At 33.6% G+C, this 23,443-nt stretch overlaps 1 protein-coding gene across 7 annotated transcripts; it reads right to left on the reverse strand.

Annotated features, from left to right (window-relative positions):
* Positions 1–1,507: 1,507 nt before the first annotated feature.
* ci (cubitus interruptus) lies at positions 1,508–22,445 on the reverse strand. Of its 7 annotated transcripts, XM_070282422.1 has the most exons (7): positions 22,323–22,429; positions 21,621–21,752; positions 11,035–11,384; positions 10,352–10,977; positions 5,916–6,413; positions 4,494–4,658; positions 1,508–4,192 (listed from the first exon to the last, which is right to left on the reverse strand). In XM_070282422.1, the coding sequence occupies exons 3-7, from the start codon at positions 11,285–11,287 to the stop codon at positions 1,847–1,849; spliced, it is 3,888 nt and encodes a 1,295-aa protein (XP_070138523.1). In that variant the 5' UTR covers positions 11,288–11,384; positions 21,621–21,752; positions 22,323–22,429; the 3' UTR covers positions 1,508–1,846. The 7 variants fall into 7 exon arrangements, with proteins under 7 accessions (XP_070138523.1, XP_017088051.2, XP_017088052.2 ...); XM_017232562.3 differs by lacking the exon at positions 21,621–21,752 and having other exon boundaries at positions 22,323–22,445; XM_017232563.3 differs by lacking the exon at positions 22,323–22,429 and having other exon boundaries at positions 21,621–21,758.
* Between the last annotated feature and the right edge of the window lie 998 nt (positions 22,446–23,443).

Here is a 23,443-nt window from a genome sequence, read left to right on the forward strand (position 1 = left end):
AGCTTATCGGTGAATCATTTATCCTGCAACAGTATAATGCCCGAAGCCACAAAAGCAGAATGATCACCAAGTTTTTACAGGATGTTGTTGTCAATACTCTCGACTGGCCACCACAAAGTCCAGACTTGAATGTTATTGAAAACGTGTGGTCTCTCATAAAGCGGAAGCGAATTGCTTCTTCGCATAAAAGCAAAGAAAAAACAAATGACGAGGTTACTTCCCTTTGGAACCATTTGTCCACGTATACCCTCAAAGCTTTAGTGGGCTCAGTTCCAAAACGACTTCAAAAAGTTATTCAAAATAAAGGGGATTATATATTTTATTAATTCAAATTATACTTTAAGTACATTTCAAAATTTTGTTTTATGTTACATTATTTAAAACAACTTGTCGAAATACTTATGCCAAAGGCTGAAAATCAATTTAATTCATGTATTTTTATATTTAAATAATTTATTTTTGTTTTATTATTTTTAAGTTTGTGTTACCGAGATATGAAATGTAAAAATCGGATCGGCCTACTATATTCTATAGCTGCCATTGATCGTAAATACTATAAATTTGGTGTTTTAGAGTTAGAGAGTTTTTTTCCGGATTTTGTATGAATGGTTTTTTTGGCAAAATGATACGGCGCACCAAATTTCATCACGACCGGCGGATTATATCCTATAGCTGCCATATAACTAACTGAACAATCGGAAATAATGCAAAATTCGTGATTTTGAAAAAGTTATAACTTGTGGATTATATTTTTGTATAGAACTAGTATAGATTATATTTTTAGTCAGTTGATCCCACCTACAAAATTTCATAACGATCGGCCGACTTTATCTTATAGCTCCCATATAACTAAACGATCGGAAATGGTATTTGGTAAAAATACCAACATTGGTGTTCTTGAAGATAGAAGTTTGGGACTTTTTACATTTTGTATTGTAATATATTGTATTGTATTGTGTATTGTACATATATATATTTTTAACTATTTATTACAATATATTTTTATTTCATAATTATTTTTTTTGATAATTAACTTTTTTCCATTGAAAATGGTACTACAAAATTTTTTTATATACCGACATGACTTAGCCAACTTAATACCGATAAAAAAAATCTTGCTCCAATGTATTGGTGATTTTTTGCATTGGTATTGAAGTTTGTTCTTCCGTATGCTGAGCTTTGGAACCCCTGTACTAGAAAGACTAGGGGTTCTAGAAGATGACCCTTTTAGGGACTTATGTTCGAACTACAATGGTCTCCACCGCATCATCTCATCTTTCTCTGCTTCAAATCTAAAAACAACTATTCTAAATGTCTTGCGAGGACACAGCTATTTTTTTCTACCGATTTATAAACTTGGTTCTATTCCAGCGATTTAAGCCGTACGTTATGAGGTAGCACCCCACATTAGGTAGCACAGTAACAAAAACACCAAACACCTAATTTCCAATAGATTAGCAGAAAGTGTCGAAGTTGTTTCCCAATCCGAAATTAAGTATGCAAAACATATTTTTATTACTAACAATTTTATTATTATGTTTATTTGGGAAGACATAATTTTTACGAATACTTTAGGAAACATTAACTTCATTTATTCTTTAAAGCAAAATTATATATTAAATCTCTTTTATATTCTATAGTATTATTGGCCCATTAGGACTTTTAATACTTTCAGATATAAGAATAAATTGTATTACCATTTTAAGAATAAAAGGTTGTCGTCAAATCATAAATGGATATTTTTTATCTACATTAATTTTTATAGTTTCAATAATTAAATCGAAAATGAACTTGAATTTTTGAATTAATTTTTTTTTTTTTTTTTTTTTAATTTTTGTATCTTTTCTTAATGCATCATTTGAAGAAATTTATTTTCTTCCAAAAGTGAACTTAGTGAAGTTGTCATATCATTAATAACCATGTTCCCAGGATATGGGTGCGTAGAACTGCTCACGTCAGCCAAAAAGCAGTTAGTATCAATAGTAGTTGGAACTGTAACTGCATTGTTTGTCTCCATCCAATTTTGACAACTTTGAACATACTGTAGAGTTCGTTGATAGGTATCTGACTGCATTGATTTAACATAATTTGTTTGAACATTCGATTCTTTTTTTTGTGAAATATGCGAATCGCTTAACTTAACTATTGAATATGATGGCGACTTTAAAGTAGAGTCCTGAAAATCAGTATTAATCTTTAAAGATGGAGACATTTGAGACTGACTTATGATTCCGCATTGAATTTCGTTGCAATTTTTATTGTTTTCATTTAATTGCAAAACAATATTAGTTGATATATTTTGATTTTTATGTAGTTCATTATGCTCCGGTGGTAAACTAGTCATTGATGACTTGATTAGTTCAGTTTGTGAGGGCTTATCTCCTTGTTTAAAATTTAATGGTAAAGGCTGGAGATTCGTTTCAAAGGTATTTGTATTAACAATATTATTATTTTTAGGGCCAAAACTATGGTAATATGTCTCTGATAGCGGAAAAACTTCTGGGGCTCGATTGTGAATTTCAATTGATGTTATGCTGTATTCTGGTTGGCTTACAGTTTGAAGAGGTATGTTGGAAGTTAAACCAAAGTTAGAATTTGGCAATGGTATTTCATTTTTCAAAGAATTTATTGGATGGTAAACTTTATTAACTTTGGTTGGCAAGCTACCATCTTCAAAAGAAAATGTATCAATTGTCCCGGAAACTTTTTTTATGCCATTTTTATTATCTTCTTTTACTAAGTCTAAGTACTGTAACATCTCATCGGGAAGAATAAGTTCTTCAACCTCATCCAAGTTTATTTTTTCGTTTGGGTGTTGATCACACGAAATCGTGTTAGAAGTATTGACTTCTTTTCCATTGTTTATGAGAATTTTAGTATTTGTATTGCATTGAACATTTTTGAATTGGTTACTCAGAAAGGAAAGAGGCATTTTAGATTCCGAAATTCCGTTTGATATTGGTTCAGACTGGCGTCGAGACATTTCATTTGAATCTAATTGACTGTTTGAAACATGGATTACATTTGGTATTGAATACCTACCGGCGCCAGGCGAATTGAAATTATTCTGGTAAGAACTTTCTGAATCTTTTCCCTGAAGGCGCTTTAAATTAGTCGAAGTTAAATGAGATGATGGGGGTGGTGGTAAACTATCAGCTTTCGGTCTGCTGTTAAAAATACGATCTTTGTTGGCATGTCCTGCTACTGCTGTTTGTGTATAACAGTTAGTCAAATTTGACAATTGGCTAGATCGTCGAGAACATCCAGGTGATATAGGATCATATAGGGAAGAGGAAAGTAAGTTATAGGAGGGATCTGGTCGCATCGTCGACATGGAAGACACTTGAGATGACTGACTACTACGACGACTCGGCATGCTTCCATAATATGTACTAGCTGTAGAGTTTTGACTGTCCCGCCGAAATTGGGATTGTTGTAATTGATTGCAATGTAAAGGATTGTGAGTTTGTAGATGTGTTTGTGATAGCTCTTCTGGTAACCCACCAACGCACGAATTTTCTGATAATGGAACCACTTCTTGATATGCAATACCAGGCTCCATTTTAAGATCTGTTATTCGCTGATTTAATTCGCTAATCCCGATGAGCCTATTACTTTCTGGAATGTTACAAAGTAAAGCTGCGCTTGTCGCAAAACCTTTAGTTTGAAGTCGACTTCTAAAACGTTGCCTAGACATAATACCACCCCCTCCTACAGAAGAAACAGATGAATTGCCATTTCCTACATTAACCATTGCTCGTAAAACTATTGGTAAGTCAGCCACGTCTACATCGTCATCGCAATCCCAACAATCATCCAAAGTCAAGTTCTCCACTTCGTCGTTAGTCAATGATAAGTAGCACTCTGATGCTGATGGTCCCACCTCATTAACAAAAAGGTGAGGAGAGTTTCCATCTGCTTCCGACTTAATGCTGGAACTCGATATTCCAACCACTTTTCCAATATGAAGGTCAACGCTGCATGGACTGGAATCAATATTATGATCTTGGAGATTATGATGTTTTTGACTAATGCCTTTATGTAACCGAGAATTTGCATCATTTAAAGGTAAGCCTTTATGCTTTTTATTAGCGTAGAACTCAGCTCCGTGAACGGTTTTAACATGTTTTCGCAATGAACTCGGATCAGTGTAGCGTTTTGTACATCCTGGAGCCTTACAAATGTACGGTTTCTGTTGGAGTATGTATAAAGGTAAGTTACCAGTTATATTAAAGTTAATCGACTATTAATGTACCCGGTACTTTTAAATAACCCAGCCAGTTTAAATCTTGTTTTAATACAAAAGTTTCTGAAAAAACGCGGTAAAAACACTTTGCAAGGAAAATTGTGGAAAGTATAAACTGTTTATAAAGTAGACAAGGTATATTGACATGCTAAAATCGGATTTATGGAAACATTTTTTGTTTTCTTTTAATTTACTTATGTTTGTAAAAAAAGTACCGAGTATTATAGCGCTAACTGTTTCTACTCACCTCGTTACTGTGGGTTCGATTTTGATGCTTGGCACGATCGCTTGCATTACTAAAAGCTTTACTACATCCTGGATACTCGCAGGTGTATGGTTTTTCACCTGTATGTGAACGTAAATGAGTTTTCAGGTTTTCCAAACGTGAATAAGCTTTACAACAACCTTCAAACTATATAAATAAAAATAAAAATTAAAACAAACCGAAGTGAAACACTTAATCTTCGAATATAGCCGAAGTTTTAATAACCTTTTAAAGACCACCCAGTGCTATATTCCCAATAATTAACATAATTTTTTCCGACTCTACAGGCTACCCATCACGTTTGCACCCAGATTTTTCGTTTGTATTCAAGTAGTTTTTTATCTAACTAACTTTTCAAATTAGAGTTAACCAAAAACAATTTTTTTATAAATTTAAATGTTTGCCCTGCCACAGGACAGTGGTTAAGACAAAACCTGTTTAGGCAACTATTTATTATTAGAAAAAGCTACAGAATTTTATGATTCCAAAAAAAAAAGTTTGCATGACAAATTATTTATAATATATATTTTTATATATGAATGCGGATTTTAGCCGTCTTAACTTTCTTCATCATCATTCTTTTGAAACCCCTCATTGTTTTTTTCCTTTATGCTCTGCGGAATGGTAAAAAAATAACGCCTTGGCAAACACGAGTCAAAAAAAAACAATTTTCATCTCAGAGTAAGTCTTTTAAATTAAAAATATGGAAGAATGCGCGCTTGTGCGCTTAGTGCAATCAGACAGTATGCATTCGAAAAAGAGTGCATTAAAAACCCTAGGTTTGACTCATTCTATAACTCTCCTTGAACCTTAGAAATCTACCCTAATTTAAAACTAATATTTACACAAAAATTGAAGTCAGATCACAATCGATTTCTAAGGTATAAGGACACAAACAAATACTACATACTACTCTTTTTGGACTACGGGCACGGTTTGAAATGCTGTTTTTAATCAATTTTAATGACTCTCATTTTTCATAGCACGCGTGCATAGGGTCGGAAATTCTGCCTACGTTTTTTCACTCAATGAATGCTCTGCTCTCATTGTTTTTGGCTGCTACGCATACACTAAAATTTTTAACATGTGTTGCCCCCACGGCTCTAAAATATGCTTTTCTTTACAGTATGTCAAAATGTACTTTACAGGATTTTAGCCCCACAGGACATATCATATGAGAATTTCCTAACACCTAGAGACAATTTTTTTTTAAATTTTCAAAAACTAAAAAATTTATTTTTGCCAGTATCTTTAAAAATAACCAATTTGACCCAATTATTCCTACGCTAAAGGGTTATAAAAATGGAAAAATGTATATTGTGTTGATTTTTTTTATGTGTTTTATGTTTTTTTTTTAAATTATGTTTTTATACAAAAATATTAAATGATAAAAAAAAAACTTACAGTGCATTTGTGGGGTTTTTCACCAGTATGTCGGCGCATATGGACGACCAACATATATTGCGCTTTAAACGGTTTCTCACCCCTCGAACAATTTTCCCATCGACAAACAAAAGCTTTTTTATTTGTTTGAATATGGTCGTTATTAATATGTCGAACAAGTTCATCTTGAGTCGAAAACTCTATTCCACAACTATGCCAATGACAATTTGTTTCAATAAAATCTCCGGGTTCATCCTTAATATCTGTTGTATCTGCATTTGCGCAATCGTATTCATTGAGTGTAGTCGACGCAGAGACACACCTAACTAAATCTTCTGAGTGATTGCTAAAAGTTTTGTCGCCGTTTATATTGTTATCAGGGACTTTTCTTTGATGATTTTCCAGGTTCGATGATGCACTGTCAGCTTCTACTTGAGCTATCGTACCGGATGTTGAAGATGGTTGCTCATTTGATTTACCTTGAGGCAGTAGATTTTTTTTAAGCCCATCATCAAGGTGCTTTAAAATTATGAAAATAGAAAAGTTGCAAAATTAATTAACAAGTAAGGCTAATCCTATTTAAGCTCTAATATTTGTTTTTCTCTTCCCAGCTCTTTCCTTAAAAAAGCTTTCCAAATTCTTCTCTTATTGTAATAGGAACAATAATTTCTATTTTTATACCCCAATGGGATTTATATATCTAATGACTAATCTTCACAGACAAATCAAAAAGAAGCCAAATCGGATAAGTTTTAGGGGACTTATATACTTTTTAGTCTGCTTCCCTTCTGAATCGGCAGTATGACCGTAAGGGGCTGAAGTTATTGTTTTGCCCAAGCGCAAAACTATGCAGCAAACAATTTTGCTGAGAATCCATACCGTTAAAGTTGAAACTACAAAGGTAAGTTAAGCTGTGGGTGGAATAGATGATTACCGTGTATAATATAGTCGGAAACCTCGACTATAGCTGCCTTTCTTGTTTGAAACTTTTGTGTTTTAGAAATACACTTTTTTAAACGCGTTTGAACTTTCTACAGATTCTTTTTTTTCAATATTTTTTTGAAGATAGTATTTTTGAAGATAGAAACTTGGGTTTTTTTTATACCCTTGCAGAGGGTATTATAATTTTGTCCAAAAGTGTGCAACGCAGTGAAGGAGACATCCCCGAGCCTATAAAGAATATATATTCTTGATCAGGATCACCTCCTGAGTTGATATGAGCATGTCCGTCTGTCCGTCTGTCTGTCTGTTTCTACGCGAACTAGTCTCTCAGTTTTTAAGCTATCGATTTGAAACTTTGCACACACCCTTCTTTCCTTTGCACGCAGTATATAAGTCGGAACCGGGATCGGCCGACTATATCCTATAGCTGCCATATAAATGATTGATCGGAAATGGTATAACTTTGGTGTTTTTAGAGTTAGAGAGTTCAAATTTTACATGAGAGCTATTTTTGGCAAAACATGCAAAATTTGGTAAGGATCGGCCAACTATATCCTATAGCTGCCATATAACTGAACGATCGGAAATGACCCAACTTTTGTGTTTTTGAAGATAGAAAGCTGGAATTTAGTACAGATTATATATTTGGTCAGTTGATCCAACCTACCAAATTTCATAAGGATCGGCCGACTATATCCTATAGCTGCCATATAACTGAAAGGTCGGAATTGACCCAACTTTTGTGTTTTTGAAGATAGAAAGCTGGAACTTGGTACAGATTCTATTTTTGGTTCAGTTCATCCAACTTACCAAATTTCATAAGGATGGGCCAACTATATCCGATGTTTGCGATATATATCCGGTTTGAACTGCAAGGGTATATCAACTTCGGCTCCGCCCGAAGTTAGCTCTACTTTCTTGTTTTTTAATCAAAAAATCTTTTAATTTTATAAATTTTAATCGGTTTTACAGTAGTCTCAGATTTACATTAAAGGTTTTGAGGTTGCACAAGTATTTTGGACACAACACAAGTTTTTCGGACCCTTCATATACACAAACACATAATACAAATTATCATTTCAAAACTTTTGATTTTGTCCATAAAATTTTCACTTTTCTCGTTTTTAAAATCGCACTCAAATTGTAAGCTCATGTAAACATTTACATCCACAGCTAATTTCTTCGCAGTGATGCCATCTATTGAACTTTCTGGTATGCAACATTAATTTATATCAACTTTCAAAAAGTGATTTTTGGCCAGAAAAAAATTTCCTATAGTGCACTGGTATTGAAGGAAAGGATGTGCACGAAGAGATGCAAAAAAAAAGTAAGGCTGCAAACATAGTGCGCGCTGAGACGAAGACGAAGATGAAGACGAAACAAAAGCGTTCAGCTTCAAACGGTGCGGTACTGTTTTTGAAGACGAATCGCTTGCTATTTTGCTTTGTTCCTGACGATTGCTTGCTATGACGATGACGATGACGATTCGGCTGACGATGAGGATATGGGTTTTTTTATGAGCTTATTGCCACATGTTAGAAAAATGGATCCGCAAACGAAACTTTTATGCAGAATGGACATGCAGAAATCTGTTTATAACTATGCATACAATGTGGGAAGCTCTTTTCAATTTCAAAATATTCAAAACCCAGCTTCTAACATATCTGTACCATCATTAACTGAATTTGAATCTTCGTTAACCCAATATTCTGATAATGCTTTATCCCCACAGGTGCCGAACCAATACGTTTCATCAGGAAACATTATTACATTTTCAAATTAAGAAAAATATAAAAAATGTAACTGAATGAAAATTTAAAATGATTAAAATGAATGAAAACAAAAAAGTTTTTTAATAATTTTTCACCTTAACGTTACAATTAACCTTTCTGCAGGTATAATTGGGGTTTTATTAAAATTTGTCCAATTTTTAATAATTAGCGGTTCAATTTTTAACAGAATGTAATCAAATGTGCTGATTTTCATTCTGGTATACTTCAAAAATTTTTTTTCATCTTGTCGCAGCTCATTAAATAAATGATGAAATTCGCCGAATACTTTTCTTCCCAAATTAATTGGGTGAATTACTCCATTCACTGTTTTCTTTCGTTTTAATTTAAAAAATAAACTTTCCTCTAACAGTAGCTAATCATCTGAAGAGAAATCCATCGCGTCTAACATCACAAAATCGCAACAAATTCGTCTTGCACTATGTAACCTATTAGCTTACTCGCATCGCAAGGAATTCATCTTCAGCTTCGTCTTCGTCTTCGTCTCAAAACGTCCCAAGCTTATATCTACAAAAATACCAAAGTTGTGGTATTGTAGATTGTAGTTGTAGATACAAAGTATTTTTTATCAAATACCATTTCCGATCGTTCAGGTATATAGCAGCTTTAAGATATAGTCAGCCGATCCTTATGAAATTTGATACGTCGTATTATTTGGCCAAAAATAGCATACATACAAAATACATACTCTCTTATACAGTCGAATCCCGATAATTCGTACCCCGCTTAAACGAAAATCGTAAAAAATTCGTAAAAAATTCTGTCCCCTTGAAAAAAACTCGTTAATTCGTAAAAATTCCATACATTTTGGTCCCCTCGTTAATTCGTAGTATTTGGCGCAACGCAAAGAATATTGAACCTCTTATAAATCGTCATTTTGTTTCCTAACCTCTTATAAATCGTAATGCGATGCGAAATTTTTGTTGTAGTTAAAGCACCGGTAGATTTTGCAGACAGGTATGCCGCCTCTATGTCGCTATGCATTATGAATTTTGTGTTTGTCTCACTGTTTTCGTTGAGTTTGCTGTTACTAATTATTGTTACCAAAAATGTCCAATTATTTTAAAGCTTGTTTTTTTTGTTTTTTATAATTTAATGTTTCTGCTTAATTCTTTAATTTTATATTATTGCAATTTCATGTTTCTGTTTAATTTTCCCCTCATTTGAAAAACGTACAAATGAATGTACATACTTATAATGTTTGTTTAATTTCAAAAAAGTTAAATACATATGTAAACATGATGTGAAATGTAAGAACCCCTTTAATTCGACTCTTTCATTTTTGAGCCCCGTTAAATAAAAATCTCGATACATTGAATTCCCGTATAAATTAAATTCGTAAAAAAGTGATCCCCATGCCATTTCGAATTATCGGGACTCGACTGTAGCTCCAAAGTTATAGCATTTCCGATCAATGGCAGCTGTAGAATATAGTCGGCCGATCCCGTCCGTTCCGACTTATATACTGCGTGCAAAAACAAGGTGGGTGTGTTAAAAGTTTTAAGTCGATAGACAGACGGACAAGCTTATATCCACTTAGGAGGTGATCCTGATCAAGAATATATATACTTTATAGGGTCGGAGATGTCTTCTTCACTGTGTTGCACACATTTGACCAAAATTATAATACCCTCTGCAAGGGTATACAAATTAATTTCAAAAGCTAATTTTATCTAGATGCCTTACTTAATAAATAAATATGAATAAATATAATAAAAACATTACCTTAGAGGTTTGTTTTACACCATCAACAGGTGTTTGGATATGTAAAGGTAAGTCATTTAGATTTGCATGAATATCATTAATACCCAAAGAAGATGCACTCGGAACAGGTCCCATAGAAAATCCAGCTGCTGTACATTGTTGAGAAGATATTGGATTTAAAAGCCCTGCACTAGCACGTAGAAAATGAGCTTGTATTTGTTGAAGGCGTGGTCCTAGTGCTGAATGTGCATGAGCCATGTGGTTTAGTGTACCAGCGGAAATATGGCCGTAAGATCCACTAGCCGTACTGCTTCCCCGCGAACCATTCATAAAAGTTGCTAAAGAGTTTGGTGAGAATCGTATCATGGAATTTATGTCGAATGAATCTGAATAAGGTGATGAAGATAAGGCTCTTTTACGGCTAATTGTGTTCCGAATGCTACCACCAGCTGGTCGAGGACTACTTAAGCGTCTGTTTCCATCGATGCTAAAATTAAAATCTGTGCTTGCCAGGGATCCAGCTGCAGCGGCTACTGCAGCGTGATGCAAGTCTCCAAGGGAACCTATAGTCCGGGTACCTAAGAAGTCTCCAGACGCCAATCCAATTCCGGCTAGGTGAAAAGCAGACGCACAATTTGTATATGGATCTATTGCATAACATTTATAAATAATGTATTAAATATAAATTGGATAAAGTTTTTTACCATGGAATGATCCATTTGGGCTGCTTCGTTGAAGGGAATATAACTGTTCCATATATCCTGGAATTCTGTAGGCTGGATGAAATTCATGTGGTTGCCCATTAATACTATGAACATGTTGATGATTGTGAATATGTCCGGTAGAGTTTGGGTTCAAGGTGTTTCCGTTAGAAATTGTTTGGAGAGTTTGTCCCGTCTCTTTTATGTTATTTGAAGGCTCTGCCATTGAAACTAAGGAGCCAGAAACATCTGTCATGTGTGTATGATTTATGCATGATGATCCCGGTAAAACTGTTGCTGCGGCTGCAACGGCAGCAGCCCGCCTAGATGCCAAAAATTGCAACTCGGAGTATCTGAAAATAATACAATTATTTTGTAGATAAAAATGTAAATATCCAAGAAGAAAAATTATTCTTTAACCTTTTCTAAGCTATTCACTTTAAACTTTGCACAAATTTTTATTTTTTTTCGCTCAAAGAATAAAATTCTGAAAGGCGCTGATGTTTAACACCGTACATTACCATATTTACAGATCATTTTTAATTTTTAAAATGGATAAATTTTCCAAAAAGAAAGTCCATATTAGGGCCATAACAAATATTTTGTCTTAACAACACCCAAGTTATGAAATTTCCCATTGTTTAATTATATGGCAGCTTTAGGATATATTCGGTCGTCCCTAAAAAATTAGGTGAATGCGTTATGTCAACATGCCCCAGAAAGTCGTCCATCTATGCTGCTGATATGGCTGATTCGGTTTCGGGTTTAGGTAATGAAGTTGCATGCCATTCACTGTTGCTTAGTACCTGTTATTGCTGAGGTATGTCCTGGCAGTTGGTTCAACAAAAATTCAGCCAGCTTTATACAATATTTGTATATATTTATTTTTTATACCCTTGCAGAGGGTATTATAATTTTGGTCAAAAGTGTGCAACGCAGTTAAGGAGACATCTTTGACCCTATAAAGTATGTATATTCTTAATCAGGATCAACTCCTGAGTTGATATGAGCATGTCCGTCTGTCCGTCTGTCCGTCTGTCTGATAGTTTTAAAGCTATCGACTTGAAACTTTGCACACACCCTTCATTCCTTTGCACACAGTATATAAGTCGGAACGACCGGTATCGGCCGACTATATTCTATAGCTGCCATATAAATGATTGATCGGAAATGGTATAACTTTGATGTTTTTAGAGTTAGAGAGTTGAAATTTTACATTAGAGCTATTTTTGGCAAAATAAAACGACTTGCCAAATTTCATAACGATCGGCCGACTATATCTTACAGCTGCCATATAACTGACCGATCGGAAATGGTTTTTGGTAGAAATACCAACTTTGGTATTTTTAAAGATAGAAGTTTGGGACTTTTTTTTAGATTTTGTATTATAATAAATTGGGTTATATTATCATATTCTCATAAGGATCGGCCAACTATATCCGATGTTTGCGATATATATCCGGTTTTAACTGCAAGGGTATATCAACTTCGGCTCCGCCCGAAGTTAGCTTTCCTTTCTTGTTTTATTTGTATATACGTATATAGTATGTATATATATATGTTTCTATATATAATAATAACTGTCTGAAGGTTAGCTTCGCTTTCATGCTACACTTGCAGAATGCATTATATTTTTGCAATGTGTGTAATGTGTGCAAAGAAGACATCTCCGACCCGATAAAGCATATATATTCTTGATCAGGATCGTGTCCGTCTGTCCATTTTTCTGTTTCTACGCGGAAAGTCGCTCAGTTTTAAAGCTTTTGATTTAAATCTTTGCACACATTCTTATTTCCTTTGGTAAATAATTTGGAAAGACCGGGGCGCCTTTCTATATCGTATGGCTACCATTGATGCAGTATTTGTGCAGTATAATTCCAAAGTGGCATTTTTCAATTTTTTCACGATACACCAGAACAGTTACACTGTGTGGTTAGCTTCGCTCTGGACGCTATGGAAAGCAAAATGTATGCATGAACTGTCTTTATCAAACAAACGTTTGATAGTGTTGGACACGACAGTCTGTTATGCAAGCTGAAGACGATTCTGGCGCCACAGCTTTTCCATTAATCAAAAGGTTCCTTTCGGAAGGAAATTTTCTATAATCATTGATGGCGAAAAATCTTCTAAACGACCTATCTCAGCTAGAGTATCACCTGATATGCCTGATTTCTGGAGTTGTACGCAGGTTGAGAATGATGACGATGAGAACCTCCTCATTACGCAGTTGACCCAGCCATCCATGCATAGACGCTGCCACCTTAGGCTGCAGGAATATGTCTCCCGTTTTGAAAAATGGACCACTGATGGGAATATCCGAATAAACGGCAGCAAATAAGTTTGTGTTTTCAACAGGGCTTAAGATCTGCCCTGGAATTTCCCACGATAGTCTCAGACTTCGACACGAGAACACTTACAAATACCTCTGGGTCATCTTGGGCAGGGGTCTCAATTTACAAAAGCACACAACTATGCTAAAGCAATAAGTTCATTCGAATGTGGCTGTTATGTTTGGGCTTCTTTTGCTCAGAAACAAATTGTTCTTCGACAACAAAGTCCGAATTTATGAATCCATTTTGAGCCCCATTTTGAAGTATGTCTACTAAATCTATGAAGTTACGGCGAAAACAATCCTTAATAAAAGAAGAGTGGCCAAAGTAACGTGATTAGAAGAATGTGTAATGACCCATAATAAAGAAGGAGATAACGTAGCAGAAATCTACTTGATACGCATTAAATGTCACCTCAACACCCTGGCAAAAAGATTGGTACAAAAAAAGGCAAGAAAGGACGGCCATAGTCAAATTTCCCGACAATATTGTACCCGGTACTCATCTCTTCCACCTACAATTTAACTAACTTTTATAGTTTAAACTTTAATAGTATGGATCCTCAGCAACAAATTGTTGTTGCATACTTTTGCGCTTGGACAAAAAAAAAAGTAACCCTACCTACGCTATACTACCGATGCAGTTGGGAAGCAGTTGGGAAGTCTATAACACCTCTAAAACTTAAATATGAATGGAATTTGTTTTTCGGATATATATTAACTATAGAAATACATTGGTGTACTTGTACTTTGGCGTACGGCAAAGTACTTTGGCGATTTTCACGATTTGTGGGGGCGTGAAAAAAATTTGAAACAAAGTTGAACTGCGTGGGTATTTTAGGAGTCTCCATGCCAAATCCTATAGCTTCCCTTTTATAGTATCTGAGATCCACGCGTTCGGACGGACGGACAGACGGACATGCCTATATCGACTCGGTTGTTGATGCTGATCAATAATATATATGTATACTTTATGGGGTCGGAGATAATTCCTTCTCTATGTTACATACATTCACAAGACTACAGTATACCCTTGAATTCTACGAGTACCGGGTATATCAGCTAACTTAAATATATTCATATACTAAATTAGCAGATTAAATTAAATAAATCAAGGTTCTCTGTCGCAGCTAAAATTTTTTAGCGGGATTAATTCGGGGGAATTATTTCCGTTAGCCATTTTTGTAGCACCCCTAAATATAAATTTTTGAAATATTCCTAGCTTTTATTTTTAATAACTACAAATTTTACGGCACTAAGGATCGTTCTGTTTTATGGCAGCTGTAGGTGTTGTTGGACAATCCTTATGAAATTTGGTAGGTTAAATCAGTTGGCCCAACATAGAATTCAAAGAAAGTCTCAAGTCCCTAGAAAAACTAGGTATCTTAGGAACAGACAGACAAATGAAAGACGGACTTGCAAACCGACATACCCAGGAGGATCAAGAGATAATGCTGATCAAGAATATTTATACTTCTTAGAGTCGGAGATGTCTCTTTCTCTGCGTAATTTAATAGGTATAAAAAGAAATATTGTTCCACGGGAAACGCTTTGCCGGATTCCTGAATAGAGCAGCCGAAAGCACCGTAATACATCGGAAAGTCAGCTAAATCAAGTGAAATTGCGGAATAGAATGTATCACAGATGGATCAAAAAAGGCATTCGTCAAAAAATCATGGGTCATGTATCCCCCTTTATTTTTCGAGTTTCTAAAAACTAGAAACCATACATCATCAATCGACTTCAAATAATTGAAAGATAAAAGTAAAGACACGGTATATATAATAAGATTTGAGCGGATATATATCGCAAATATCGGATAAGGTTCCGATCTCTTACTGATCTTTATTAGAATTTTATTATCAACCCAATCGCATAAAATACAAATATTACTAAAATTGTAATATTAAATAAAATTCCAAAGTAGCTTAAATTTTTATTTTTATTCCACCGTCAGCTATTGATTTTAGTCTACCAATGTTACAACGGATAAATAGACTAAAATGAATGTTCGCGGCAAGTCCCAACGTTTTATTTATAGACTATATAAAGGATAGTCTATAACATAATTGACCTTTTTCAAGGGTCAAAGTAAAGGACACATCTCCAACACTATATACATTCATGATCAGCATCACCTCCTAGGTCAATAGCTATCCGCCTTTCCGTCTTTCCGTTTGTCTGTCTGTTTCTACGCTAACTGTATCACACTCTTCGCACATTCTTCTTTTCTCGGTAAGGGAGGAGGAGATTGTCATCAAATATCAAGTACAACTTATCTGAACTGGAGCTACGAAAATCAATCAATCTCAACTTATCTGAATTGGTGCAAAATCAGATGGACTTTATCGATTTGGATTTTTATTCTGTAACAAAATATATACTTTATGAGGTAAATATTTACTATGACTTTATTTACTTTCCTCCTCCCTGTTATATATGTACATTCGCACGAAAACAAAGCGAGGACCTAGCATATAAAGTAGGGACAAAATTTCACAACTATGTTATACGCTTTATTTCTCTTTATTTGATTTCATGGTATAACTGAGCATTTGTAATACAATGACTTTTAACATTTTTTTTTAATTTTGGGGTACTGGAAGATTTATATGCTTTTTTCAAACTGAGAATTCTTATATTCTACCGAATATTAAGAGCTGAAAATTTTGTTTCGTGTTCTGATAATAATTGGATTTCTAAATTTTCGAAAAGTATTTCTCTGATCAAATCAATTATATATTACTGTATAAGGATTGATTGGAAACATATAATAAAAAGATATTTCTTAAGGTTATCAAGAAATGTTTGGCGTTCGTCCTTCAACACATTACAACATAACTTGATAATAATAAACTTAACAAGCCTTAAGAATATATATATATAAAAATTAAATTTAATTTTTTTATAAAAATATAAAAAAACAAGAAAGGAAAGCTAACTTCGGGCGGAGCCGAAGTTTATATACCCTTGCAGTTAAAACCGGATATATATCGCAAACATTGGATATAGTTGGCCGATCCTATTGATTACATCATAATAAAACTAATTAACTAAAATAAAAAATCTAAAAAAAGTCCCAAACTTCTATCTTCAAAAATACGAAAGTTGATATTTCTACCAAGTACCATTTCCGATCGTTCAGTTATATGGCAGCTATAGGATATAGTCGGCCGATCCTAATGAAATTTGGTAGGTTGGATCAACTGGCCAAAAATAGAATCTGTATTAAGTTTCAGCTTTCTATCTTCAAAAACACGAAAGTTGGATCATTTCCGATCGTTCAGTTATATGGCAGCTATAGGATATAGTCGGCCGATCCTTATGAAATTTGGCATGTCGTAATTTTGCCAAAAACAGTTTTCGTGTCAAATTTGAACTCTCTAACTCTAAAAACACCAAAGTTATACCATTTCCGATCAATCAGTTATATGGCAGCTATAGGATATAGTCGGCCGATCCCGGCCGTTCCGACTTATATACTGCGTGCAAAGGAAAGAAGGGTGTGTGCAAAGTTTCAAGACGATAGCTTCAAAACTGAGAGACTAGTTCGCGTAGAAACGGACAGACAGACGGACAGACGGACAGACGGACATGCTCATATCAACTCAGGAGGTGATCCTGATCAAGAATATATATACTTTATAGGGTCGGAGATGTCTCCTTCACTGCGTTGCACACTTTTGGACAAAATTATAATACCCTCTGCAAGGGTATAAAAATTAAATTGAACTTACGCAAGAGGAAAATATGTTGGCAAAGGGTACGCGTCCATGTTTATATTCAAATCCAAATATTGTCGTGCTTTTATTATTATTAAATCGTATACCGTCGGCACTTTTTAAAAATTTTTATTGTGAATCAGACACTTTAAAACGTTAGGAAATACTAAACATACAAAAAGCTTGTATCTTAATAATCGTTGGTTTCCCATAGTTTAATATATGATCACTTTATTTGAGGGTTTTTAATTAATTGAATTATTTTAATTAGTTAAAGGATTAGTTAGGATATATTCGAATTCCAACAATTTAAAAATATATATACACATAATATTCTGTTTTCGAATTCGAATGACTAATTTTTGACCAAATATCCACAGTTTCAGTGCCTTCCGTGGCTTCGATGCTTCACCCAACAACGCGCGCTTGACAATAACTTCGAAAATAACAGATACAATATTTTTGCCAACTATATTTCATATTCGATTTTTTCAAGTGTTTCATGTTGTAGTTCGTGCCTCCATTTCGGTTCCAACATGCTCATCTTGTCGAGCAAGGTTGGGTACTGTGCAGTTGCGACCGAGGGAGACGAGACTATAGGATCGTATATTGACTTCTCGCACGACACGACATGTTGCGTATTGTGCAGTTGGTTAAGAACAAGAGATCCGATACTCCGTTTCGTTTTGGCCCAACTGCACAATACTCAACAGGTCGTGTCGAGTGAGGTTTTTGTTTTTTTTTGTTGGTGGGAGGGATCGAACCATGTTTGAGCTCGTGCGCTACGACGATTTTGACCGTACTCAACAGAACTGCGGCTCAAATTCGAAGAGAGCTAAAAATGTCTATGCATATTTACATATGTATGTACATATTTTGGACCCGATGCTTTTCGGCCAAACTAAGTTATTATATTTTTTTATATTTATTTTGTACTATGGGATTCGCTCAGTGCAGATGATCAGTATAAGGTCTTCGGTCAGCATACATGGAGCATTTCGAATCCCACATACAAATTTATATACAGATACATTCGCTACCACAAACTCATATATACATACATACATACGTACATTAAAAACAAACCCTGATTGTGATGTCTTAGTATATGTATAGAAACAGATCACGAACAACAAACGAAGGCGGGCTGATCGAAGATGGCTACACAATACATGTACACAAAGGCTGATAGCTATGGCAAGTTGGCTGTTTACTAGCCAAAACTATTATATGTACATGTGTATGTACCCAGCCTGTTTCATAAGGAATGATTTATACACATTCATTTTTATACCATCTTTCATAATTTTTTTTGAGTTAAAAAATATTTTTAGAATAAAAGTATATAAAAGTAAAAATTTGAAATAAAAAATCCAAGCTTATGTTTTGTAATGATTTTTAGGTTACAAAAAAAATCGGTATATGTACGTACATACGTATACCTACAAAGATACATATACAAAAAATTGAAATGCATGGATTTAGCGACAATATACGCTACCATATACGCATTTAAATTCAAACCTTGTATGCAATTAAAAAGTTTCATTTCCATAAATGATAATGCCCGGGATCTATATATTTTTTGTATCCCTCACGTTCCGCAAGGACCGGTTGATTAGTTTATTAAAATAAACCTTTCCTCATCGTTTCTATAAAACAAAAATTTGTTCAAACTTGAAAAACCCATAAAGTTGTTAATATTTAAGAAACTTTGTTTTATTTATTTATTTTATATTTCTACAAAGTTAAAAAAAAAGTTAGCAACCAAAGGTGTGTTTATTATACCCTTGCAGAGGTTTTTATAACTTTGGTCAAAAAACCCAAAGTAAAGGAGACATTTCTTTATAGAGTATATGTATAATTTTCTTTCTCAGGAACTGAACGATTGTCATACAACTGACCGATTGTTAATAAACCAACATTCGTATTTTTAAAGATAAAAACTTCGGATCTTTTTTTTAAGTTTTAGCAATAAAACATAAGAAATATGGTTTATAATACATTTCCCATAAGAATTCGCCAACTATAAACGATCTTAACTGCAGTATAAGCTTTAGCTCCGCCCTTCAACTCAAGGGTATAAAGATCGGTTATAGTTGGCAAATTCTTATGAAAAATGTATTATAAGCATTTTATATGTTTTATAATAAAAATAATAATAAAAAAAAGATATCGAGATACGTCCTTCTTTCCTTTGCACGCATTATAAAGTCGAAGCGGTTGGGATCGGGTGGCCTACGTCTTATAGCTGCCACATAAGTGATTGATTGAAAATATTTTAACATTGGTATTTTATGCAAGTTTTTTCATTTATTTTATGTACATGCAAGGATATACATATGTATCAACTTCGGGTCTGCCCGAAGCTAACATTCTTTTCATCTTTTAACGTAATTAAGTTTCGATTTTTTCACAGTCAAACTCTATCTCAACCTTAGAATACCAGGAAGAGCCGGTACAATAAGTGTTTACTGACTTATAAGTGTTTATACGAGAACTTACTATAAAAACAGAAATAATAAATAAAATTTTAATAAGCTTTCAATAAACCCTTTATTTATTTTTTAAAATGTTCTACTTTTATGAGACAATAAACACATTGGGTATAAATACCAATATGTATTTATTTAAGGGGAGGGTAAGGTCAAATCATGCGAAAAAAGCCATGTTTTTGTGATTTTTTTCCTGACGACACAGTTAAAATTTATTTATTCAACCAACGGTATATTAAAGTATGACATTAGAAGAATGTTTAATAAAATTTTTACAAAAAAATATTTAAAAATATGGCAATGGTAGTAGTTGTCCGGACGTGTCGCCAAAAAAAGTTGAATTGCGGTGCCCCTCATAACTCGGTGCTGGATCGTTTGTAATCAAAAAATGAAAATTCATTCGTTAGATAATAGTTCGCCCCAGGTAACGCTGTAAAGGTTTTTTGAAAATTGCAATTTTTTAATTTTTTCGAAGACTTTGAAGTGAAAAACTCAATTTTTTGGGAAAAAATCGGTTAATTTGTCATTGCAAAATCAAAACTATGAAAAAAAAAAAAAAAAAACTCGACAGCGTTACCTCGTAAAATATGTACAGAAATAGTGTTTAAAATTTCAAAAGGATCGGTGCAGTAGTTTTGAAGTTATGAGGGGCACCGACTTTGAAAACGTGAGTTGTGGGAATAACGCTTTAAAGTTTTAAACAAAACAAAATCCAGTGTAAAACGTTTGCAAGCAACTTCGTCAATAACTAATAACTTCGTCAATTTTGCTTTAATTGACTTGAAATTTTGACACAATATTCTTCAGATATTATGCATTCAATTTAAAAAATAAAAAAAAAATTTAATACCTTACCCTCCCCTTAATAAATACTTGAACTTATTTAGCCTAACTTGTACTAAAGAGTCAAATAGTTTAGAACTTTAAGGACTTTGAATTAAAACCTCCTGTATTCGCTTTTTTAAAAATGTTGTTTGTATCCTTTTTATATTTCTTTAGCGTAAAATTTCAGATTTTATAGAGTATAATACATACTTTTATTTATATATTCTTATAAAGGATGAGTCGATATAAGCATGGAAATTGTCTTTTTTTTCAAGTACTTGAGTTTTTGTTGGAAAGTTATAGACTCCAAGCTTTGCAAAACATTCTTCTCTGCACGTAGTATATATATATAAACATATCGTCTTTATACATACAGATTTATCCTGTATGTGTCATATTAATTAAAAATAAACGTGAGAATAAAGGTGCCCTTAAAAACGTTACAAGTGAATATAAATTTTTTCTTGGGTTGTTTTCAATTAGTTGTAAATGTTATTTTAAATAAAATACGAACAAGGTGTATTTTCTTGTGCAAACATGGCCGAAACGGACGAATAAATCTAAAAATGCGGTACCGGTATCGGAAGTATCACGTGAGTGATATTTTCAATCTCTACGCGGTTTAGAAATTACCTTTGAACGCAATTAAGTCAAATCAAGCGACTTTTATGCATATAAACTATGAAAAATCAGGATGCTTGAACCTTAGGGAAAGTACACATATTATTCGGAACGTACACATATTATACAGGTTATGAAAAGAAGAAGAGAAATGGGCCCCGGTGAAGGTTTTTTTTACGCCCGGTAAAGACGTTACCTTGTGAGGCGGAACACAAGAGCATAAAAAATAAAATAAAAAAAAATCTGTATCATTAGAAAAGTATTTTTCGACTCATGACAATAAACCTTTAATATAACCTGCTTAATGGGAGGCTTTTATATTTTCACGCTTTTGAAAAACATGCATATATATTGTACATATATTTACATGTGTATATTAATGCACTTATGAAAACGCATGTTATATGTATGTATTTATGTGACTTTAAGAAATAACGGGAAAATAATTAAAATTATTGTGAAATATAAGTTGTATATTGTATGTATAATAACATGGGCAAAATGTGGGAATTCCTATACAAGATACATACATATGTATGTATGTATATACATACATAAATAAAGATATTCTAATGTGTATTCATTGGTTTCTGTTACCCGGCAACAATTCTCTGAAATGCGTTGTTTCGTCTTCTTTCCGTTTTTTGTCCCGAAAGACAACATAATTCCAAAGGCCAACTCTGCTCAATTTCTTGATAATGATGATGCTTCAATCTGTGCCTGCCTTGTCTTTAATGGAGAAAGAAACTGGATTTAAAGAGCTTAGGTGTATGTATGTATTTATATGTATGTATACGTGTGTGTATATGTTTATGTTCGTACATTTATTTTCATACATACATACGTTTATACATATACCATTTATGTATGTATGTATGTGTAACATGGACGGCGCTGTCGGCAACGATGTCTTTTTTTTCTTTTTCCCTTCGATCCTCTGACTAATTAAGCCTTTAAAATTTGTGTTGGTGCCAGCCGATGAAAATAAAGTCATTGGGCTCGATTCAATATAAGCTTGTATAGGAAGGCACGGTGCAAAATATACGTAGATATGTACATATGTATGTACAGATATGTATGTATGTACATATATAAATATATTTATACATTTTGCAGGTACAAATGTGAATATACATACATACATGTGTATCTATTTATCCAGGTATCTGATGCATAAAATGTAGAATATACATATGTAAATATGTATATATACACACATAGCTATATATGTACATATGTACAAAACACATTTTACAAAAAAAAACATAAAAAACCACCAGATTTATACATATTTCTTACCTAGTAAATGTTTATTATACGCATGTACAGGAATATAGAATTTTATTGTTTCCCAGAATGGACTTTTACCGCTCCCAAAATAAAAAGACTGCAGTCACATTTCTTACACTCAACAGATATTTATACATATGTATATACATACATATGTGTACATATGTACACAGCTACGCATATGTACGTACCTATTGTATATACACGTGCAGCAAAGGTTTAAAATTGCATGCATACATACAAGCATGTGTTCATTTGTATGTAGGATCTGTAAAATGTTTGTAGGTTTATGATCGTTGATACAAAAACGAACACGTAGTGGACTTAAATAAGACGTTAAAATACAATGGCTCAGAAAGAGAACCTGGGTATGTTTGTTGGTTTAAACTGACAGCGCCTCCGGATAGCAGATGCATTCCCGCTGAGCCTTACAACGAATTTCTTCAAGTCTATCGCTACGCTACAGGTTTAAAAACTGTGTCCTATTGTGTACAAAAATATATACATTCATATGTACATACATACGTGCATAAGTACTCAAATATTAATATATATGTATGTATATATGTAAGTACCTATGTCTGTATGTCTATGAGCATATATGTACTTACATATTGTGTTTTATGCCTTTTAAATGTACATATGTATGTATGTATGTAAGTCATTTAAAAAACGTAAACCCACACATATGAATATACATATATACATATGTACAGAGAAACTTGAGAATTTTAAGTATTTATTAATGATAACACTGGTACGATCATGTTGTCCGATTTAACCCTTTATGCATGTAGACCCGGCTATAGGTTTTAAACCAGGGATATATTTATTATATTACATTTCTTTACAAAATTTTGCAAGTCTCAATAAAATATACATATGTATGTACATACATACTTATATATTTAGATGTTATGCAAATTTCCATATAGTATAAAACCGTCCATGTCTGTCTAGTATGCACACTTGGAAAGTCGACAAAATACAACTTTACTTACTAAAACAAGAAAGGACGGCTATAGTCGAGTCTCCCGGCTATAATATATACGGTACTTATCTCTTCAACCCACACTTTAACTTACTTTTAAAGTTCAAAGGTGAATTCTCAGGAAAAAAAATGACTTGCA

This window comes from Drosophila bipectinata, chromosome 4 (assembly GCF_030179905.1).
Source record: "Drosophila bipectinata strain 14024-0381.07 chromosome 4, DbipHiC1v2, whole genome shotgun sequence".
NCBI lineage: Eukaryota > Metazoa > Arthropoda > Insecta > Diptera > Drosophilidae > Drosophila > Drosophila bipectinata.

Coding starts and splice junctions, on each gene's coding strand:
- ci (XM_017232560.3), bottom strand. CDS start 17,135: ATGGACGCGTACCCTTTGCCAACATATTTTCCTCTTGC. Junction 6,414..10,351: donor GTGTAAAACAAACCTCTAAG/GTAATGTTTTTA, acceptor ATAATTTTAAAG/CACCTTGATGATGGGCTTAA. Junction 4,193..4,493: donor ATCGAACCCACAGTAACGAG/GTGAGTAGAAAC, acceptor ATACTCCAACAG/AAACCGTACATTTGTAAGGC.